The 15,742-nt window shown below is 51.6% G+C and overlaps 1 protein-coding gene across 1 annotated transcript in view; it reads left to right on the plus strand.

Moving 5' to 3' along the window:
- Positions 1-15,742, plus strand: part of EPHB1 (EPH receptor B1) — a 76,474-nt gene that overhangs the window by 22,946 nt on the left and 37,786 nt on the right. Inside the window, exons 2-3 of the mRNA XM_050328062.1 lie at positions 1,203-1,267; positions 4,464-5,145. Of these exons, the coding sequence (XP_050184019.1) occupies positions 1,203-1,267; positions 4,464-5,145 (747 nt within the window). The remainder of the gene's footprint in view (positions 1-1,202; positions 1,268-4,463; positions 5,146-15,742) is intronic.

Raw genomic sequence — 15,742 nt, forward strand, 5'->3', positions numbered from 1 at the left:
TGGGAAGGAGGAGTTGCAGCTGGGATACCTCGTTTTTAGCTGCCTTTTGCCAAATGGAAAGGGACTGAAACTGTATAAAGTGACCTGTGATAGTGTGAAGGCCACCAGGCTTTTCTGTTTCCCCTATGGAACAGGAGTGAAATGTCTCCTGTCTGAGGGCACTGTGGGCAGGAACAGCCTGGCACCAGGGAAAGAAGGGGGGCTGTGTGTTTTGAACGCTCCTGGCATTGCCACAGCAGCATCCTGTGGCTGGTTAGGGGTGCAGAAGCTTTGCCAGCTTCCACTCCCTTCTCACTCCATCTCTGGAGGGGTGCCTTTCTCTCTCCGTACTGGTGCCCATGCTCACCCCGGGAGCCAGGCCAGGTTGGCAGCTTCGGTGGGGATTTTGGGAGAGGGAGCGTTTATCACTTGTGGCAGGGCGGGGAGTTCCTGGTCACGCTCCTCCGGCTTCCCATCCTGGAGCAGCCGGCGAAGGGAGGGGTTGGAAGATTAATAGGGGTCTTGTTTCCCGCTTGTGATTACTGGAGCAGGCGCGGAGAGATTAAAAGCAGCAGCCCGGCGGCAGCTCAGATTCCTGGGCTGATTTTTATTTCCTGACCTTTATTTCTCTGGTCCCACCCGTTTTCCTGGTGCTGCGAAGCTGCCGTGAGTACCTGGGAGCATGGAGGGAAGGGGAGAGGTGGGGGATGCTCGGATGTGCCAGCGGCACTTCTCTTCCTCCCATTTGGTGGGGACACAGGAGCCAAGGAAATTAATCTGCATGTCTGCTTGCTGTAAACAAATAAATAAAACCTGGAGGGTTTTCCCCATCTGTTTCTAGATGGTGTTGCTCTCACTATTATTCTTGTTGTGTTCTTTTGGTTTTTAGTATTTTTGAAGACTAAAAGTAGGAAATGATATGACTCCATGAAATACAGCATCCTTTAATTTTTAGGGGTTTTTTTATTCAGTTGGTGTTTTCCTTTCCTGGGTGTGGAAGGGTTAGAGTTGGCATTGTGGGCTGGGTTCAGTCTGGGACTCTGCTCCGGAGTGAAGCTGTCCTGCGTCCGTTAGATGTGTTAGGGCTGCTGCTGTTTGATTCCTGAGCACTCCAATGTCGTGCACGCTGTGGGAAAGCAACAGGGAAGGTTTTTCTGCTGCTCTGTACTCCTAATGTAACCAAAAACTTTGGGAATAACTTTCTGTTTCTTCTGTTTCCTCAGAAACTTTGATGGATACGCGGACGGCGACGGCCGAGCTGGGCTGGACTGCCAACCCACCCTCGGGGGTAAGTGCCACTCATCCATCTGATCCTTACATAGTCTGGTGGGATTCATGCTTTTAACCCTACTATTAATGGGCTAAAATGCTGGTGGGAAGCTGGGGAAATTGCAGAGGGAGCTCAGTGACCCACATAAGGTTGGTATGGGGTGGCCTGTCTCTGTCCTGAGCTGCGTGGCTGATCTGGGCTGAGCGTCCCTTACCTGAACCAATCTGAGGGGCTCGATGAAGGTGGAACTTTCCTCCATCTCCATGCTCTCTCCTTCCCTTCCTGTCCTCCTTCCCGGTGATGGGTCCGGCCCCATCACTGCCCTCCACGCCCCTGCTCATGCCTTCCCTCTCCCTGTGCCAAAAGACTTGTAATTAGGAAACATTAGCAGGCTCAAAACAGCTTTCATACCTGGAACATCATCCGTAATTGCACTCGGCAGTGCTCTTCCTTGGCTATTAATGTCACTTTTATGAAGTAATGAGGAACAAAACACCCTGAGGCACTTAAAACATCTTTTTTATATAGTATGAGCCTTTGAGAAATGGGAGCGTAAAATAACCTGACTCACATTCTCCTGGCAGAAAAAAGTGAGAGATGGAGCTGAGGGGAGAGGAGCAGCGGAGGTAGAGGATGTCTGCTGATGGATGGTCACCACGGTGGGACAGGGAGGCTGGAGCAGCAGCAGGGTCCATCCCTGGGGACTCCAGGATGTGGCACTGGAGTGGAAAGAAAGCCAGGCTGCTTCTTTGTTAGGGTATGACTGGCTTGGCCAGATCTTCAAAAGAAATGTGGTTGCACACCATTACCAAAGCTGAACCCCATATGCAGTAGGCACAGAATCTGCTCCAGGCATGTCAGAGCCCCTTGAAACGAGGGGCTTTGCTACTGCATTGCTTTGGAAACAATACGAGCCTGCTGGAAAAATGCAGGAGGGGCACGTGCAGGTGATGGAGATGGGATATAAATAGCTACCTGCAGCTGCTGTCGGTGAAGGCCCATGCAAGGCAGGCAGGGAGCTTTTGTTATAAGGCACGGTGGTCTCACCCTCTGTGGAGCAGCAGAGTGAAGCCCTCCCCCACCCCCATCCCTGCATCCTACTGTGTGCATCCCTGATCCTGTTGCCACACTGTTCCTGACAGGGAGAGTGGCTCCTGGCTGCTGCTGGGGCATCAACCCCTTCTCCCAGGCTCCTCTCACCTCTCTTAGGGCCGGAGGCACAGGAATTTGTTGAGCCACCTCTCCTGACCCTGTGGCTGCAACCTTGTTGGCATGGGCTCCGTGCAGGCTTTGTGTCATTTTGGGTGGTGACATCTCCCCTTGGTGTGTGCTGAGCTCACAGTTCACCTCAGCTCACAGATTTGCCCTTTGGGGCTTGGAGAATGTTGGTGTTCATGCCAGGGCACGATGCCAGACGGGCTGAAGGGGCTGTGGCGGGATGTGGGCTTTTCTGCTTTCCCTGACGGACGTACTTTAAATCTGAGCGGAGACAGAGAACAACATTGACTTAATCCCCAGCTCCCTGTGAATTATTTAGTAGCATCTCATCAAAATGATGCATTTGTTGCTGTTAGAGCATCGGTGGCAGCAGCTGCTGACACTGTGGGTCTTTCCAGCCATGGGGACCTACAGCTCTCGGTGCCAGGTTGCAGGAGGGCTCAACCCAGGGGATGCCCAAGGCAGCCCCAAACCCTCGTGAGGGAATGCCCCCTCCAAGGGGCATTCCATGCCGTTCCTAAATGCAGGAAACCCTGAAGTGCAGCAGGGTCTGCTGGTAGGTTTTGGCTCTGAGGGTTTTGAGGATGAAAAGGAGGAGTCCCACAGCAAGGACAGCAGAGCCACGGGAACAGTGTTAACGCTGGAAGAGAGCTCGTTTTCCGGCGTTAATTGGATGTAGGGCTGTAATGGGAAGCCTGGGTGGGAACGGGAAACAAGTACCAACCCTCTCAGTCGGGGAGGACTGCGCCACTTCTGCTGTGAAAAGGTGTCTGGTAACGAAGGGGCATTGAATCCAACATGCCTTGTTCAGGGGGGAGAGGGGGTTTTGCAGTGCTTTCACAGCATGGGGTGAGAAGGAAGAGCACTCAGCTGGATGCAGGAGTCTTTATTGCTGGTGTGGTAACCATGGCTTAACAACAATGTGCAACCTTGAGCTGTGATCTTGGTTTAAGCTTAGCGGAGCCAAGTAGGTGGACCCAGGAGCGAATGTTCTGCTGCACTTGTTGGCAGTGTGTAGAGGACCCTGCATTGAAAACACAACTAAAACCTGCATTTTTGTTACATCAGGGCTGTGGTTTACAAGGAGGGGAGGCTTGGGGAGGAGTTGAGAAACGTGGTTTTTTAATGGAAAAAGGAAAAGGGCAAAATCTGTGAGGTTTCAGGGTATGTTGCGGTGCATTAGCTCATCAAGACTTGGTGTGATGGGGCAGGTTGGCATCACCTGCCGTGCCCCCATGTAAACACAGGCGTGAGCGCTGCTCCAACATCGCTCCTGGAAATTATCCCTGATACTGAGAGCACTGCTAAAGATTGCCATATGAATAATGCTGTTATGAGGAGACTGTAAACATGGATTAGTTAAAATGAATGGATTATGAGGTTGTAAATCTGTCTGTAGGACTCTAATGCCATCATAGACTATTCACAGTTTGCCGCTGTCCCTTAATTGAAATTGTAGCCTGGATTATATTAATGCCCTTCTATAAATCGAATTGCAAATCTATATTCCCTCTCTCCACGGCAGTAATGTTTTATTTAGTTAGTGTTCTTTGCCGGGGGAAATGATCCCGTTGTGCTGGGAGCTTGGGGTCAGGCTCTCCAGCCCACGTGCTGGCTCGGGCTTTAATGAAGCTGTAGCCTTGTGCACTGCCTTCCCTCCCACCTCCAGGTGCCTAGGCCATCTTTCTTCCCATGTTTACTTCTCAGGGCAGCTAAGGCAGTTGCCTACTTGGAAAAAATGTTTTAGTATCAGTTGGGAGTGGTGGGGAAATACATCCAGGGGCAGGAGGGTGAGGATTTCTTCTGGTGGTGGCCCGGATGGTGTTTCTGCATGTGCATCACATTGTGTGTCCATAATCACATTCCTAGTCCCTTTTGGAACTTTGGGATTGTCATTCCAATGCCCAATGCAGGGTCAGTGGCACCTCTGCAGCTCACAGGCCACTGCAGGTCCCCCTTCCTCCTTCTCACCGCTTCCCCCTTCTCCTTCCCGCAGTGGGAAGAAGTCAGTGGCTACGACGAAAACCTCAACACCATCCGTACGTACCAGGTGTGCAACGTCTTCGAGCCCAACCAGAACAACTGGCTCCTCACCACGTTCATCAACCGGCGCGGCGCTCACCGCATCTACACCGAGATGCGCTTCACTGTGCGGGATTGCAGCAGCCTCCCCAACGTCCCCGGTTCCTGCAAGGAGACCTTCAACCTCTACTACTACGAGACAGACTCTGTCATTGCCACCAAGAAGTCCACCTTCTGGACAGAGGCACCCTACCTCAAAGTGGACACCATCGCTGCTGACGAGAGCTTCTCCCAGGTGGACTTTGGGGGCAGGTTGATGAAGGTGAACACAGAAGTGAGAAGTTTTGGGCCCCTGACCCACAATGGCTTTTACCTGGCCTTCCAGGACTACGGGGCTTGTATGTCTCTGCTGTCTGTCAGGGTCTTCTTCAAGAAGTGCCCCAGCGTGGTGCAGAACTTCGCCATCTTCCCGGAGACGATGACGGGAGCGGAGAGCACCTCCCTGGTGACCGCCCGGGGCACCTGCATCCCCAATGCCGAGGAGGTGGATGTGCCCATTAAACTGTACTGCAATGGCGATGGGGAGTGGATGGTCCCCATCGGCCGCTGCACCTGCAAGGCTGGCTATGAGCCAGAGAACAATGTGGCTTGCAAAGGTGAGTCTGGCTTTGGGCAACAGGGGGCTTTTGGTGGTTTTAAGACAAAATGTTTTTCTCTAAACAAGCTGTTTCAAGCAATATCTGTTGTGAAATTGCCTCTGCACCATTTCCCAGCCCTGAAGTCCCCTCCAGGGACCAGGCGGGAATCTGGGAGCAGTGGCCAAGCTGCAGCTTCTCGGAGTGCTCTGGTCAGTGGCTGGTCTCGGCAAGGCTGAGGGTGCCGGAGCCGTGTCTGCTGCCCTCCCGCTGGAAGCTGCCTCTGGGATCTGGTGCCTTCAAAGTGCAGGGCTTGCTGGCTGAGCCGTTTTCATCTGCCTTGCTATTTCCCCGGCAGCTGTGGCTGGGCCCCACCATGGCAGAGCTGCTCTGAGCCTCGCTATTAATTGGGATTTTGTTTGCGGGTTTTTCTGGGTTCCCCCAGCTATGCTGCTGGTGTGCTGCTGCCTGCTGGAGTCCTGCAGCGCGGGCTTATAAATATGAAAATAATGCTCCCTGCTTTTCATCTCCTTTCACTGATGAATATTTCCCAAATACCACTGGAGGACTTTTTTTTTTTTTCTATTGTCTGCCCTCTTTTCCCAAATTAAGGCGTTGGTTTTGCACACTGCTTGGAAGGAGAGAAGTGAAGGATTTTTGCATGAGGTGCTAACTGTGTTTCATCAGTCCCGAGCAGCTTCTAGAAGGTCACCACCACCAAGACAAGGAAGGATTGGAGATAAGGAGAAGGTCAAAGTGCTTTAGGGCTGGTTTTGGGGTTGTACTGGAAAGAGGTTTGACTTGGACCTCTTTTAGTGCAGGTGGTAGCATCAGGCTTGGCTGTGATGCTCCTTGGGGTGGCCACCACCATGTTTCTTTTTCACCTGTGACTGTGGATATGTGAAGATGGCAAAGCTGGGATTCAAGCTGTGGAGAAACTTGATTGTTTCCACTTGTTTGCTTTAAACCTGGGAACTTGTGTAGGTTTTCACCATGAGAAACCTCATTCCCATCTAGCTAAGGTGGGGATGGTGGTGCCTTCCTGCATCAGGGCTCTGACAACTGGGAAACCACCAGAATCCTTGCTCGAGGAACACTGCTGGTGGATTCCTTTGGGTTTTGCGATTGACCCTGGAGGTGGTTTTGTTCCCAGGAAATGGTGTGTTCCTGTGAGGAGCTGAAGCTCTCTGTTGGAGGGAGGGCTCTGCAAACGGGAGCGTTTCTGGCGAGATGTTCCTCTGCTGTTGAATCAACAAACGGAAAATGCACATGGCTTTATGGCAAAATGACATTTTCTCGTCATAGGAAAACAAATACTAATTTTAGCTAAACACTGGAATTGGGAAATAATGTCATTTTGCCAGAAATGTAGGAAAACGATGAGAACGTAAAACTGTGGCAGAGTTTGGTGGTGTTGACCTTTCTATCTGCCCCCAGTTGGGGTGGTAGAGAAATCTGGGGTTATGAGTGCTTCTTACCCCTGGGAAGAGTGCGATGCACCTCCTCAATGCTTGTAGTTTGGGGCACGGCAGAGGATGAAGGAGAGCAGGACACACAAGAGGCATGGGAGCAGACCTGCTGAGGGTGGGTGTTAGACCATCTGTGGCTTTTTTTTGTTTCCTTTTCTTGTGCATACCCCAGGAGGGTTGTGAGGTGTTCACACCATCAAAGCTACACTGAGCAGGCCCCAGCAAGTTGGGGATTTGTTGGGGTTTCTGTGCTGTAGTACCTGTCCCCAGCTGTACTCCCGCTGCTCTGCAGTGGTGGTGCTGAAGGAGAAACTGCTGAGCTCCTGGTGAGCATGTTGCCTTTGCATGGGGAGCATGCTTTGCATTTGGGCTCCTTGAGGGGAAAATTAGGGATCCTGGCAGCTCCAAGGGAGTACAAATACCCTTTACAGATTGACTGGCAGCATTTAGGGTCCTGAATGGCACCAAAGTATGCTGTAGGTGCAGGGCAAGCAGGTGGTTAAATGGCACCAATCATCTGTGATGACAGGACCATGCTGTTTTGATGATTCCCATAGGTGCTGGTACAGTGCTGTTGGTAGAGGTGATCTCCAATAACTCCCTTTTCCCCGTCCCGTGACAGTACTTCCCAGTTCCCATGTCAGGAGGACAGAGAAAAGGCTGGGATTGCATGTGGGACCTGCACATTTGAACATCCTGCTCCATGGTGGTGAGGAACCCAAATCCAATACACACACCAGCCTCTGGAATTTCACTAGAATCTCTCCTAAAAGCTTGATCCAGGGCTTACGTTTGGGCTGTTGAAAATTCATGATTGCATTTGAGTGAAAATCTGACCTTGGGTTGGACTCTGGCTCTTTGGTAGTTCGTTGGCCATCAAGCTCCTCCTTGTATCCCCCTGGACCTTGGAGATAGCCAGAGAAGAAGACCTGAGCCCACCTCAGGTCAGTGGGCAGGAGGTAGCACATGGCAAAGTTTAGGAATAATTCCTTGGTTTTCTGTTTGACTTTGTGTTCTCTGAAGGGGTCATATTCCCCTGCCTGGTTCTCCTTGCAGGGGTGCTGCCAGGACCACACCCTGGGAGCTCCTGGGAAGCACATGCTCCTGACATCTACTCCAGGCCTTCATCAGCCCAAGATGAACTGCTTAACAAGCCTGTGGGAATTGTTACCGAGGAAAAATAAAACGATAAAGAAAATCCCACGGTATTCAAAGGCTGAGAAAATGGGCTTAATTATTCTGTGGTGGGGAAAAAAAATTGGGCTGAATTGTTTAGCTGCCCCAGCTCCCTCTCCTCCCTCTCCCCCCTGGGACAGAGGCTGTGCCTATCATGGAGCCATTAGACCAGGGCAGGTTCGTGCTGACAGCAGTCTCGGGGCCTCTCAGGGATTCATTAATACCGGCTTTTATCGGCACTTATCTGCTCGCGGGAGGCACCAGCACAACGCCATCCTCACCGGGGGGACTCGGAGCTCCAGGAGATTATCCTCATGTTTTAGGGTCAGAGGGATGGGGGGCCGTTACCACCACCACGCCAAGGTGAGGGTGGGAGGGAGGGAGGGGGATTGTCTTTCTCGATTTGTCCCGTTATCTGTTCCCATCCCAGGCTGGGTGGGATTTGGCACAGACCTCCTGGCACAGCTCTCAGCTGTACCCCAGAACCCAGTGGACTGCCTGCCCCATCCTCTTGGGCACCTCGTGCCCATGTGAGTGGTGGGTCAGTGGGAAACGGAGGCTGCTGTTGAATCCAAAATGAATAATTCATGTGGTGCAATAGCCCATGCTCTGGTCGGGCTGATATTAAATCCATTCGTCTTGCTCTGCCCCGTCCCCCAGCCTTGCTTTATGGCTTCCTTGCGTGGTCAGGGGGCAATGCATCATCCTGCTGGGGAGGAGATGGCAGGAAAAGCGGGAGCGGGGATCCCTGGGAGGCAGGGGAAACCTTGGGTCAGTGTGCTGGGTGGGTTTCACTTGTTCTCCTCGAGGAAGGTAATTAAACCCTTTCTTGGCTGGTGTTTGAAACCTAATGATGGCAAGGTAACCCCTGACTAGAATGTTGCCAGTCGGGAATCTCTCGGCTTTCATCCCTTTTGACTTTGAGGAGAGGGGTATTTTTGTCTGCTGGAGTCACACTGACTTTCTTTGCCCTTCCTAGTGCCAGGCACTAACTCAGGTGCACGGAGCAGGAAAAAGTCTGGGTCTAAACCAGCTTTGTGCTGAACTTTGATGTTGTATTTATAAGTCCAGGGAGAAGGGGTGTGAGAGCAGTCCTGCTTCCTAGCCTTGCCTTGCTTTCGATTTTCCCCTCCTGGCAGATTCCTGTCATAGCATGTTCAGGAGCCTCCTTGGTGCCGCTGCCTGGGAGAATCAGCTGGCCTGCTTGCTCCCAGCAGCTGGAAATCTGAGCCAGCAGGGGGGCAGAATTAAACAAACCCCCACAAAAAAAGCACAAAGCTGGGCTACGATGCCCATGATGCAAAGGCTGGTCCTTGAGCATCCTTTCTCCCAGGAATGCCTGGCTTTCCATGAGGCAGATGATGCCCTGCCCCCTCTGGATCCAGGTCTCCACATCCTTTTCCATGTGCCGACCAATGTGCCAGGCTGTGCCCAGCTTTTGCCAAACCTCTGTATGTGAATTTATTCTGGTCTCCTTCATCCGTCTGGTTTCTGTTTTTTCTCCATTTTCTCCATTTTCTCCCTCCTGCCTTGTGTGTGGAGGGCTGAATTTAGGAAGGGGCAGTAGGAGGGAAATGTCACACCAGTTGAATGTCAAGGAGTGAGTGGCCTCACACTGGTCCCCCATTGTCCTCCTCTCCTTCTGAGCAGCCTTAGTGATAATTATTGATTTCTTCTACTTGTCCATCACAGAAGATTGGAAACAATAGGATTTATAAAGTGATTTTTTTAAAATACTAATTATGTGTGTTTTGTAATTAGCAGTAGAACAATTTGCTAACCAGGGAAACAACTTAAAACAAGGGAAGTGTCAAATTTTCACAATCAAATTGTTGCTTGTGCTGAGAACTGGATCTTTCTGATCTCTGACTGTGCCCTTGCCTGCCTTTTCCCTGCTCTGTGGTCCAGCCTGGTGCCCCTGTACCATTTTGGAGCACCCAGGAGAGGTTTTCTCAGGTGAGGAAGGTGATGTTGGTTTTGTCCCATAGGTGCATGGCAGGGGTGTCATGGGAACACAGGAGCCTGCTCCCCTGTCTGGTGTGTATCCATTCCATCCCAGGGTTCTGCAGCTCCATGCCCTAATGCCTGGGGCAGAGTGAGCAGGTCAGGCAGTGCAGGGGCTGCAGAAAGGCCCTTTTTTTGCTTTTTAGGGTGGCTTACTTTTAATTTTTCCTCTGTGCTGCTGGTTTCATGTGTTTGGGAATCATCCTCTTTCCAGCCTCTGTGCTGAACCTGCCGCCCCTTGCTTCTCCACCACTTCAGCATCTCACTTCCCTGGCCCACAAATGATCTCTCTTCGTGCACATTTTTCTCCTATAAAACAGGAGGGGAAAACCAAAGAGGTAAAAAGAAAGTATTTGTCCTGCCCCTTTCTCCCTCCACCTGCTCTTGGATTTGGCTTAGCAGGGCTTGGGATGGGGCCGGCAGCATCACGGAGTAGGGCAAGTGCTACAAGGGCTGGGGAGCCTATGGATAAAAATTAAATAATTGGGCTTAAAACCCATCAGAGTTCCTCAAGCTCTTGCCTGGGGACCAGTACAAGGTCAGCCAGTTTGTTCCAAAGCCTTTCCATCCCGACCTGCTTCTGTGGACACACGGCTGATGCGCATCGGGGTCTCTGCCTGGCAGCTGGTGCCAGGGAGTGTCTGTGGCTGATGCTCACGATGCTTTAGGTGGTTTTCTGGGGAAAATGTTTCTCTTTGGGTCTGGAAGTGGGATTTCAAGCTTTTCTCTTATTCAGGGTGTGTTTTATTCCAGGTTTAGCTGAGCTACAAACCTCCACAGCTCAAAATGAGCCTTTTCCTCGCTTTTTTTTTTTCCCTTTTGTTTTCTTTTTTGGCACAATATCAAGTTTCCTGACCCTCTCCCATCTTTGCGTCAGCCCAAACCTCTCCCCTTGCTTGCAGTGTGCTGGGAAGTGGCAGCTCTCCCAGCTCTTCCCAAATCCTGGCAGTGATGCCAGAGGGATGGAGGGATGCTCCCCTTTGTTGCAGGGGCTTTGCCTTTCCCTGGCAGCGATCTCCCTGCTTCCGCCACTGGGTGGAACAGGCAGCCCAGTTTTACCACGGCCACACTGTGGAGGAGACACAATGGAATCACCAAAAAAACAGGAGAGAGAAAAAGGGAAAAGTGTGACTTTTCTTAAATGATGCCTTAATGAAGGCATCCATTAACCTCCGCAACAATTTTGCAAGGAAAATGTCCAGGAAAACCTTGTTAACGCTTTTTCTAATGGGTATGATGGGTTTTAATGAAAGTCTTAATTAGATATTATTAGCCAAAATGGGCCTCTGGTGGGTTCAGGCCCTTTTCCATCCCCCAGAGCAGGGATGGGGAAGGTCCACATGCCCTGGCTGCTGCCAAAGAGGATGCTCAGACACCACAACCACCACTCCGTGGCTCTGTTCCCAAATCATCCCTGTGATCCAGAGCCCTCCAAAGGGGAAATGAAGGAGAAACCTGAAAAATGCCCTGGGGAAGGCAGGAGTGGAGGCCAGGTGAGCATTGCAAGGTTGGGCTTCCTGAGCCAGACCTTCGCTGCAGTGGCCTCGGAGGGATTAGGGAATGGCCCATGAGCTGCAATGCTGAGCTTTATTTTCCTGCTCATTATTTGTTTTCCTCCTTAAATTTTTCCGCAGGTTGTTTATATATTCTCCCTCCCCATCACGATACCTTAGAGGGTTATATCAATTCCCACTTTAAAGGAAGAAAAACTCCCCCTTGATTTCCCCTGCAAAGGGTCTTTTCATGAGCCTGTTTATAAATCTGCTTCCAAATGGTTGGCTTGTTAATGATCCATTTAGGAAACTTCCTGTGGTAACTGAAGTGCTTGAGGAATTTAACTTTTAGGGGATATTGGGGTGCAGAGCTCTATGTGCACTTGCAGGGGCTGCCATGGGCACGGATCCATGAGCATCCCTGCGGTGGTGGGAATGTGAAACCCACCCATCTTTCCCAACCTCATCCACTTCCCCAGCGGAGACCTGGCTCTCACCCTGCTGCCATCACGTTGAAGGCCCTTTGCTCTCTGGCCAGAGCAGGGATTGTTCTCCTGGACAATGGGAGAGCTGCAAGGAAGCGCCGGATCCGGCCCATGTCCGGCACCCGCATTGTTTCACCCTTGTTTGCAAACAGCCAGCACCTGGCAAACCCAGTGACTCAGCCAGGGACTTTGAAAGCCTTTTTATAACTTGTTCCTTTTTGGGTTTTGTTGTTGGTTTTTTTTTATTTCCTAAAGTCACGAGAGAGCTCCTTTGGGAACAGCTCTGGCCGGCGCCGTTTTGCTGCAGTTTACCTGCCAAGGGGTGGGAATTCCACCCATGTTTGGGGCTGTGCTGCACCCTACAGCCCACAACAAGTTCTTTGGGAGCCACTGTCTCTCCCAGCAGGATGGTAATAATAATTTAAAAAATAAAAAAGGAGGCTTTTGGCCCTGGCTGGGGAAGGGGTTGGAGCAGCAGGAGCAGCTGAGAGGGCTCAGCCTGGAGGAAAGGAGGCTCAGGAGGGACCTTCTCACTCTTTGCAACTCCCTGAAAGAAGGTTGTAGCAAGGGGGAATCGGTCTCTTCTCCCCAGTAGCAAGTGACAGGACAGAAGGAAACAGCCTCATGTAGCACCAGGATGGGTTTAGATTGGATATTAGGAAAATTTCTTCACCAAAGGGGCTGTCGAGCCCTGGCACAGGCTGCCCAGGTTGGTGGTGGAATCACTATCCCTGGAAGAGTTCAAGAAATGTGTAGATGTGGCAGTTTGGAACAGTTTAGTGGTGGGCTTGGTGGTGCTGGGTTAATGCTTGGAGTCAATGATCTTAGAGGGCTTTTCCAACCTAAATGATTGTGTGATTCAATACTGGTAATAAAATGGATTTTTTTCTCCCCCAAGCCATGTTATAATTCATCAACATTCCTATGTGCAAGGTGTCATTTGGAAGCTGAGTTAGGCTGCAGTTGGGCTTTGCAGGTCTCCTACAACCCGTGCTTGGGGAAACGGACCTTTGCTGATGATGTTTTAATAATTGAGAGACCCGTCGTGTAACTGGAAGTGGTGTAAAAGCCATGGACCAGGTGGAACAAGGTGTCCTGCTTTCCCCTGGCTCTGGGAGGAGGTCTGTGTAGATCGGATGTGCTGCCTGGGACACTGTAGAGGAAGGAGGGAGCCCACCAGGATAAGAGAAAAGCAATCAGTGCAGATACTGAGGTTTTAATTTTCTCCACTCTCCAAAGCCCGTCGCACGCCCGGGCAGTGACAAATGGAGCGGTGCTGGGGCTGTCAGCTTCAAGCGTGTCAGGCGTGGTCATTTGTCACGCCTGGTGCCTGGGATCTCAGAGGGTGCTGGAGAGCAGGAGTGGGGCGATTAAATCACAGTGTCGCTCGTGCACTTGAGCAGGGCTTTGGAGGAGCCATGGGAAAACCCATCCGTCTTCAGCAGAGTCACGACCAAGAAGTGATCCAGCCTTGGCTGTGGGAGCGCCAGGCCGCAGTAAATATTCTGTCATGGGCACCTCAGATTAAGTTCTGCGCCCACTACGGGGGGGAATTGCTGTTCCCCCTCCCTGGGCTCCTCAGGGAGCCTCACCCAGCTGAGAAAATATAAATGATGGCATGTGGGGGGGAACTGCATCACTTGGTTTTTGTGTTGTTCAGCTCGGGACTCACCTGCTTGGATCATATTTCCTGTGTGAGAATGGGTTTTAGGAAGGAGAGTTGTGGGCTGTGGTAGGAGCTGGTCACCTCGGTGCTCTGGGTGTGCCTGCATCCTGCATGAGCATCGCTGGGCTCCTGGCAACAGCATCCCCATGAGCAGGGAGTGATTCCTGGGATAACGCCATCCTTGTCCTGTCCCATCTCTTCCCTCCCCAAGGCCTCTCTGGGATGATGCTCTGCTTGGTGCAAGCAGAACTTTGCCATCTCCTTGCCATTCTGGGGCAGAGCTGCGAAGCCTGGGGAACAGTGTGTGCCACACCAGAGGGTTTTGGCCTCAGGTCTGGTTTCTGGACTTTGCTGCATAAAACCTCTCCTTAAAAGCAGGGGTATCCTGGGCAATTATGTACCTGGGGAATTAAGAATTGAATTTCCCCCAGCTTTGGCAGTTCTGCAGCGCAGAGGGTAAAATCCCTGTGAGGTGAGACATGCAAACCTACCCTGGACATAACTTTGGGATGGGTTGATGCATACTGGCACACATGTCCCCTTGGTGGTGCAGAGGGATCTGATCACCTTCCTTGGGAGCAGGGATTACTTTGATGCTTGGGGGTTTTGCTCTGTTGCAAAATGGGGAATTTGAAATGGTCCTGGGCACAGCAAAGAGGTTCTTGGGCTGTCTGGGCATTTCCAGGGTCCGTTGTATTCTGGCTAAACCTGAATCTCTGGGTTCCACCACAGGCATCTGTTCCAGCACACCAGGAGAGCAGGGCTGGCAGTGCTGGGATGAGGGTGGCAGGGAGAGACCTGGAGTTATCACAGATCTCCTGCTCCATGTCGGATCTGCTCCTGAGCTCTTAATCATGTGTTATTATTGAAGACAACTTATTCTTAGAGAGCCCAAGGTGCAAATTATGTTTCACAGCTAAGAAAAGCTTCCAGAGCTGCCTACATATAGTAAATCCCTGCAATCTCAGGTGGCTTTGACTTATGTGGAGCAGATGTTGAGGATAGAGGAGACTAATTTTTTTTTTTCCCTCTTACTGCTATCACTGGCATGGGACATGGGTGGAAATTCCTGCTGGGAGAAGCTGTCTGGGCTCAGAGGTGGGGTTAGTGGGTTTTGTCCCACCCTGCAGCTTTGGAGATCTCTCCTCTCCCTGGTGGTGGCACCAACACGGGCAGTGCCAGAGTGTTCACACCACTTGTAGAAAGTCTCTTCCCTGTCTGGGGGCTTCCTGCCCTGCCTCCCCGCTGCAGCATGAGGGTGAGCTGGTGCAGGAATCATGGAATCATGGAATGGTTTGGCTGGATGGGATTTTCAAAGGTCACCCCTCTGGTTGGTGCTGTATGTCCTCTCTGTGGCTGGGTAGGAAGGCAACTTTCCTCCAAGGAATAGTAATGATGGCTCCTTTTGTTATAAATATTCATAAGGGAAACTCTCTTAATTACTTTTCTAATTAATTCCATGCCTGGGACTCTTGGGGTGGATGAGGAATGTGGCAGAGCAGTTGTGCCTTGACTGGGACGTCCTCCCGTGGCAAATCCATCCTCCCATGCCTTGGGCACAGTCCTTAAGCAGAGAGCCAAAGGCTCCCCAAGGCTCATCTCCACCAGGATGCAGGGGTCCTGCACCATGATGGGGCATCCAACCACCCCTGCAGTGCCCTGCCACGGACACAAGGAAGCTGTGTGTCCCTGTGTCCCTGCCCATGATGGCATCCCTGCCCTAGCAGCACCAGCCTGGCCCTGCAGCTGCAGCTCTCCCCCAGCCCCATCCTGGGGTGACTCGTCCTTTGTGGTGTCAGCACTAACGAGGAACCACTTCAGACGTAATTAATAAGCACTTGATGTTCTCTAGATGGAGGGGACACTGCGTGGCGTGAGCTGCCGAAGGAGGAGAAGGTGCTTAATTAGTCCCTGTTGGGAACAGGAGATGTTTGCTTCCCAGCCAGGAGGGGACTGTGCTGCAGGGAGCCCAGTCAGGAGAGGGGCTGGAATTACAGAGGGACAGCAGTGGTTCCCAAAATCCCTGGTTGCAAAGGAGAAAGGCATCGTTTTCAGGGGCATTCCAACCATAGCCCCTGCCAGCACCTCTGTGCTTGGGGGAAGGGCTTCTCCCTGAGCTCCTCTGTGGGTTTTTGTGCCGGCTCGTTTCCCTGCTCATTAGGTGACTCGATAGCTCACGTCGGCATTGAGGAGTGAACATGATGTTCTGGGTTTAGTGGAACGTCAAAGTATTGGCTCTTCCATGTGGCTTCTAGTCCATGTCCATCGACTCTGGAGTCTCACGTTGCTGCAGTTCATGGGGGAAAAACTCACCAGAGCCCAGTG

Source organism: Myiozetetes cayanensis, unplaced genomic scaffold (genome assembly GCF_022539395.1).
Source record: "Myiozetetes cayanensis isolate MyiCay16 unplaced genomic scaffold, myiCay2020 scf36, whole genome shotgun sequence".
In the NCBI taxonomy this organism is placed as follows: domain Eukaryota; kingdom Metazoa; phylum Chordata; class Aves; order Passeriformes; family Tyrannidae; genus Myiozetetes; species Myiozetetes cayanensis.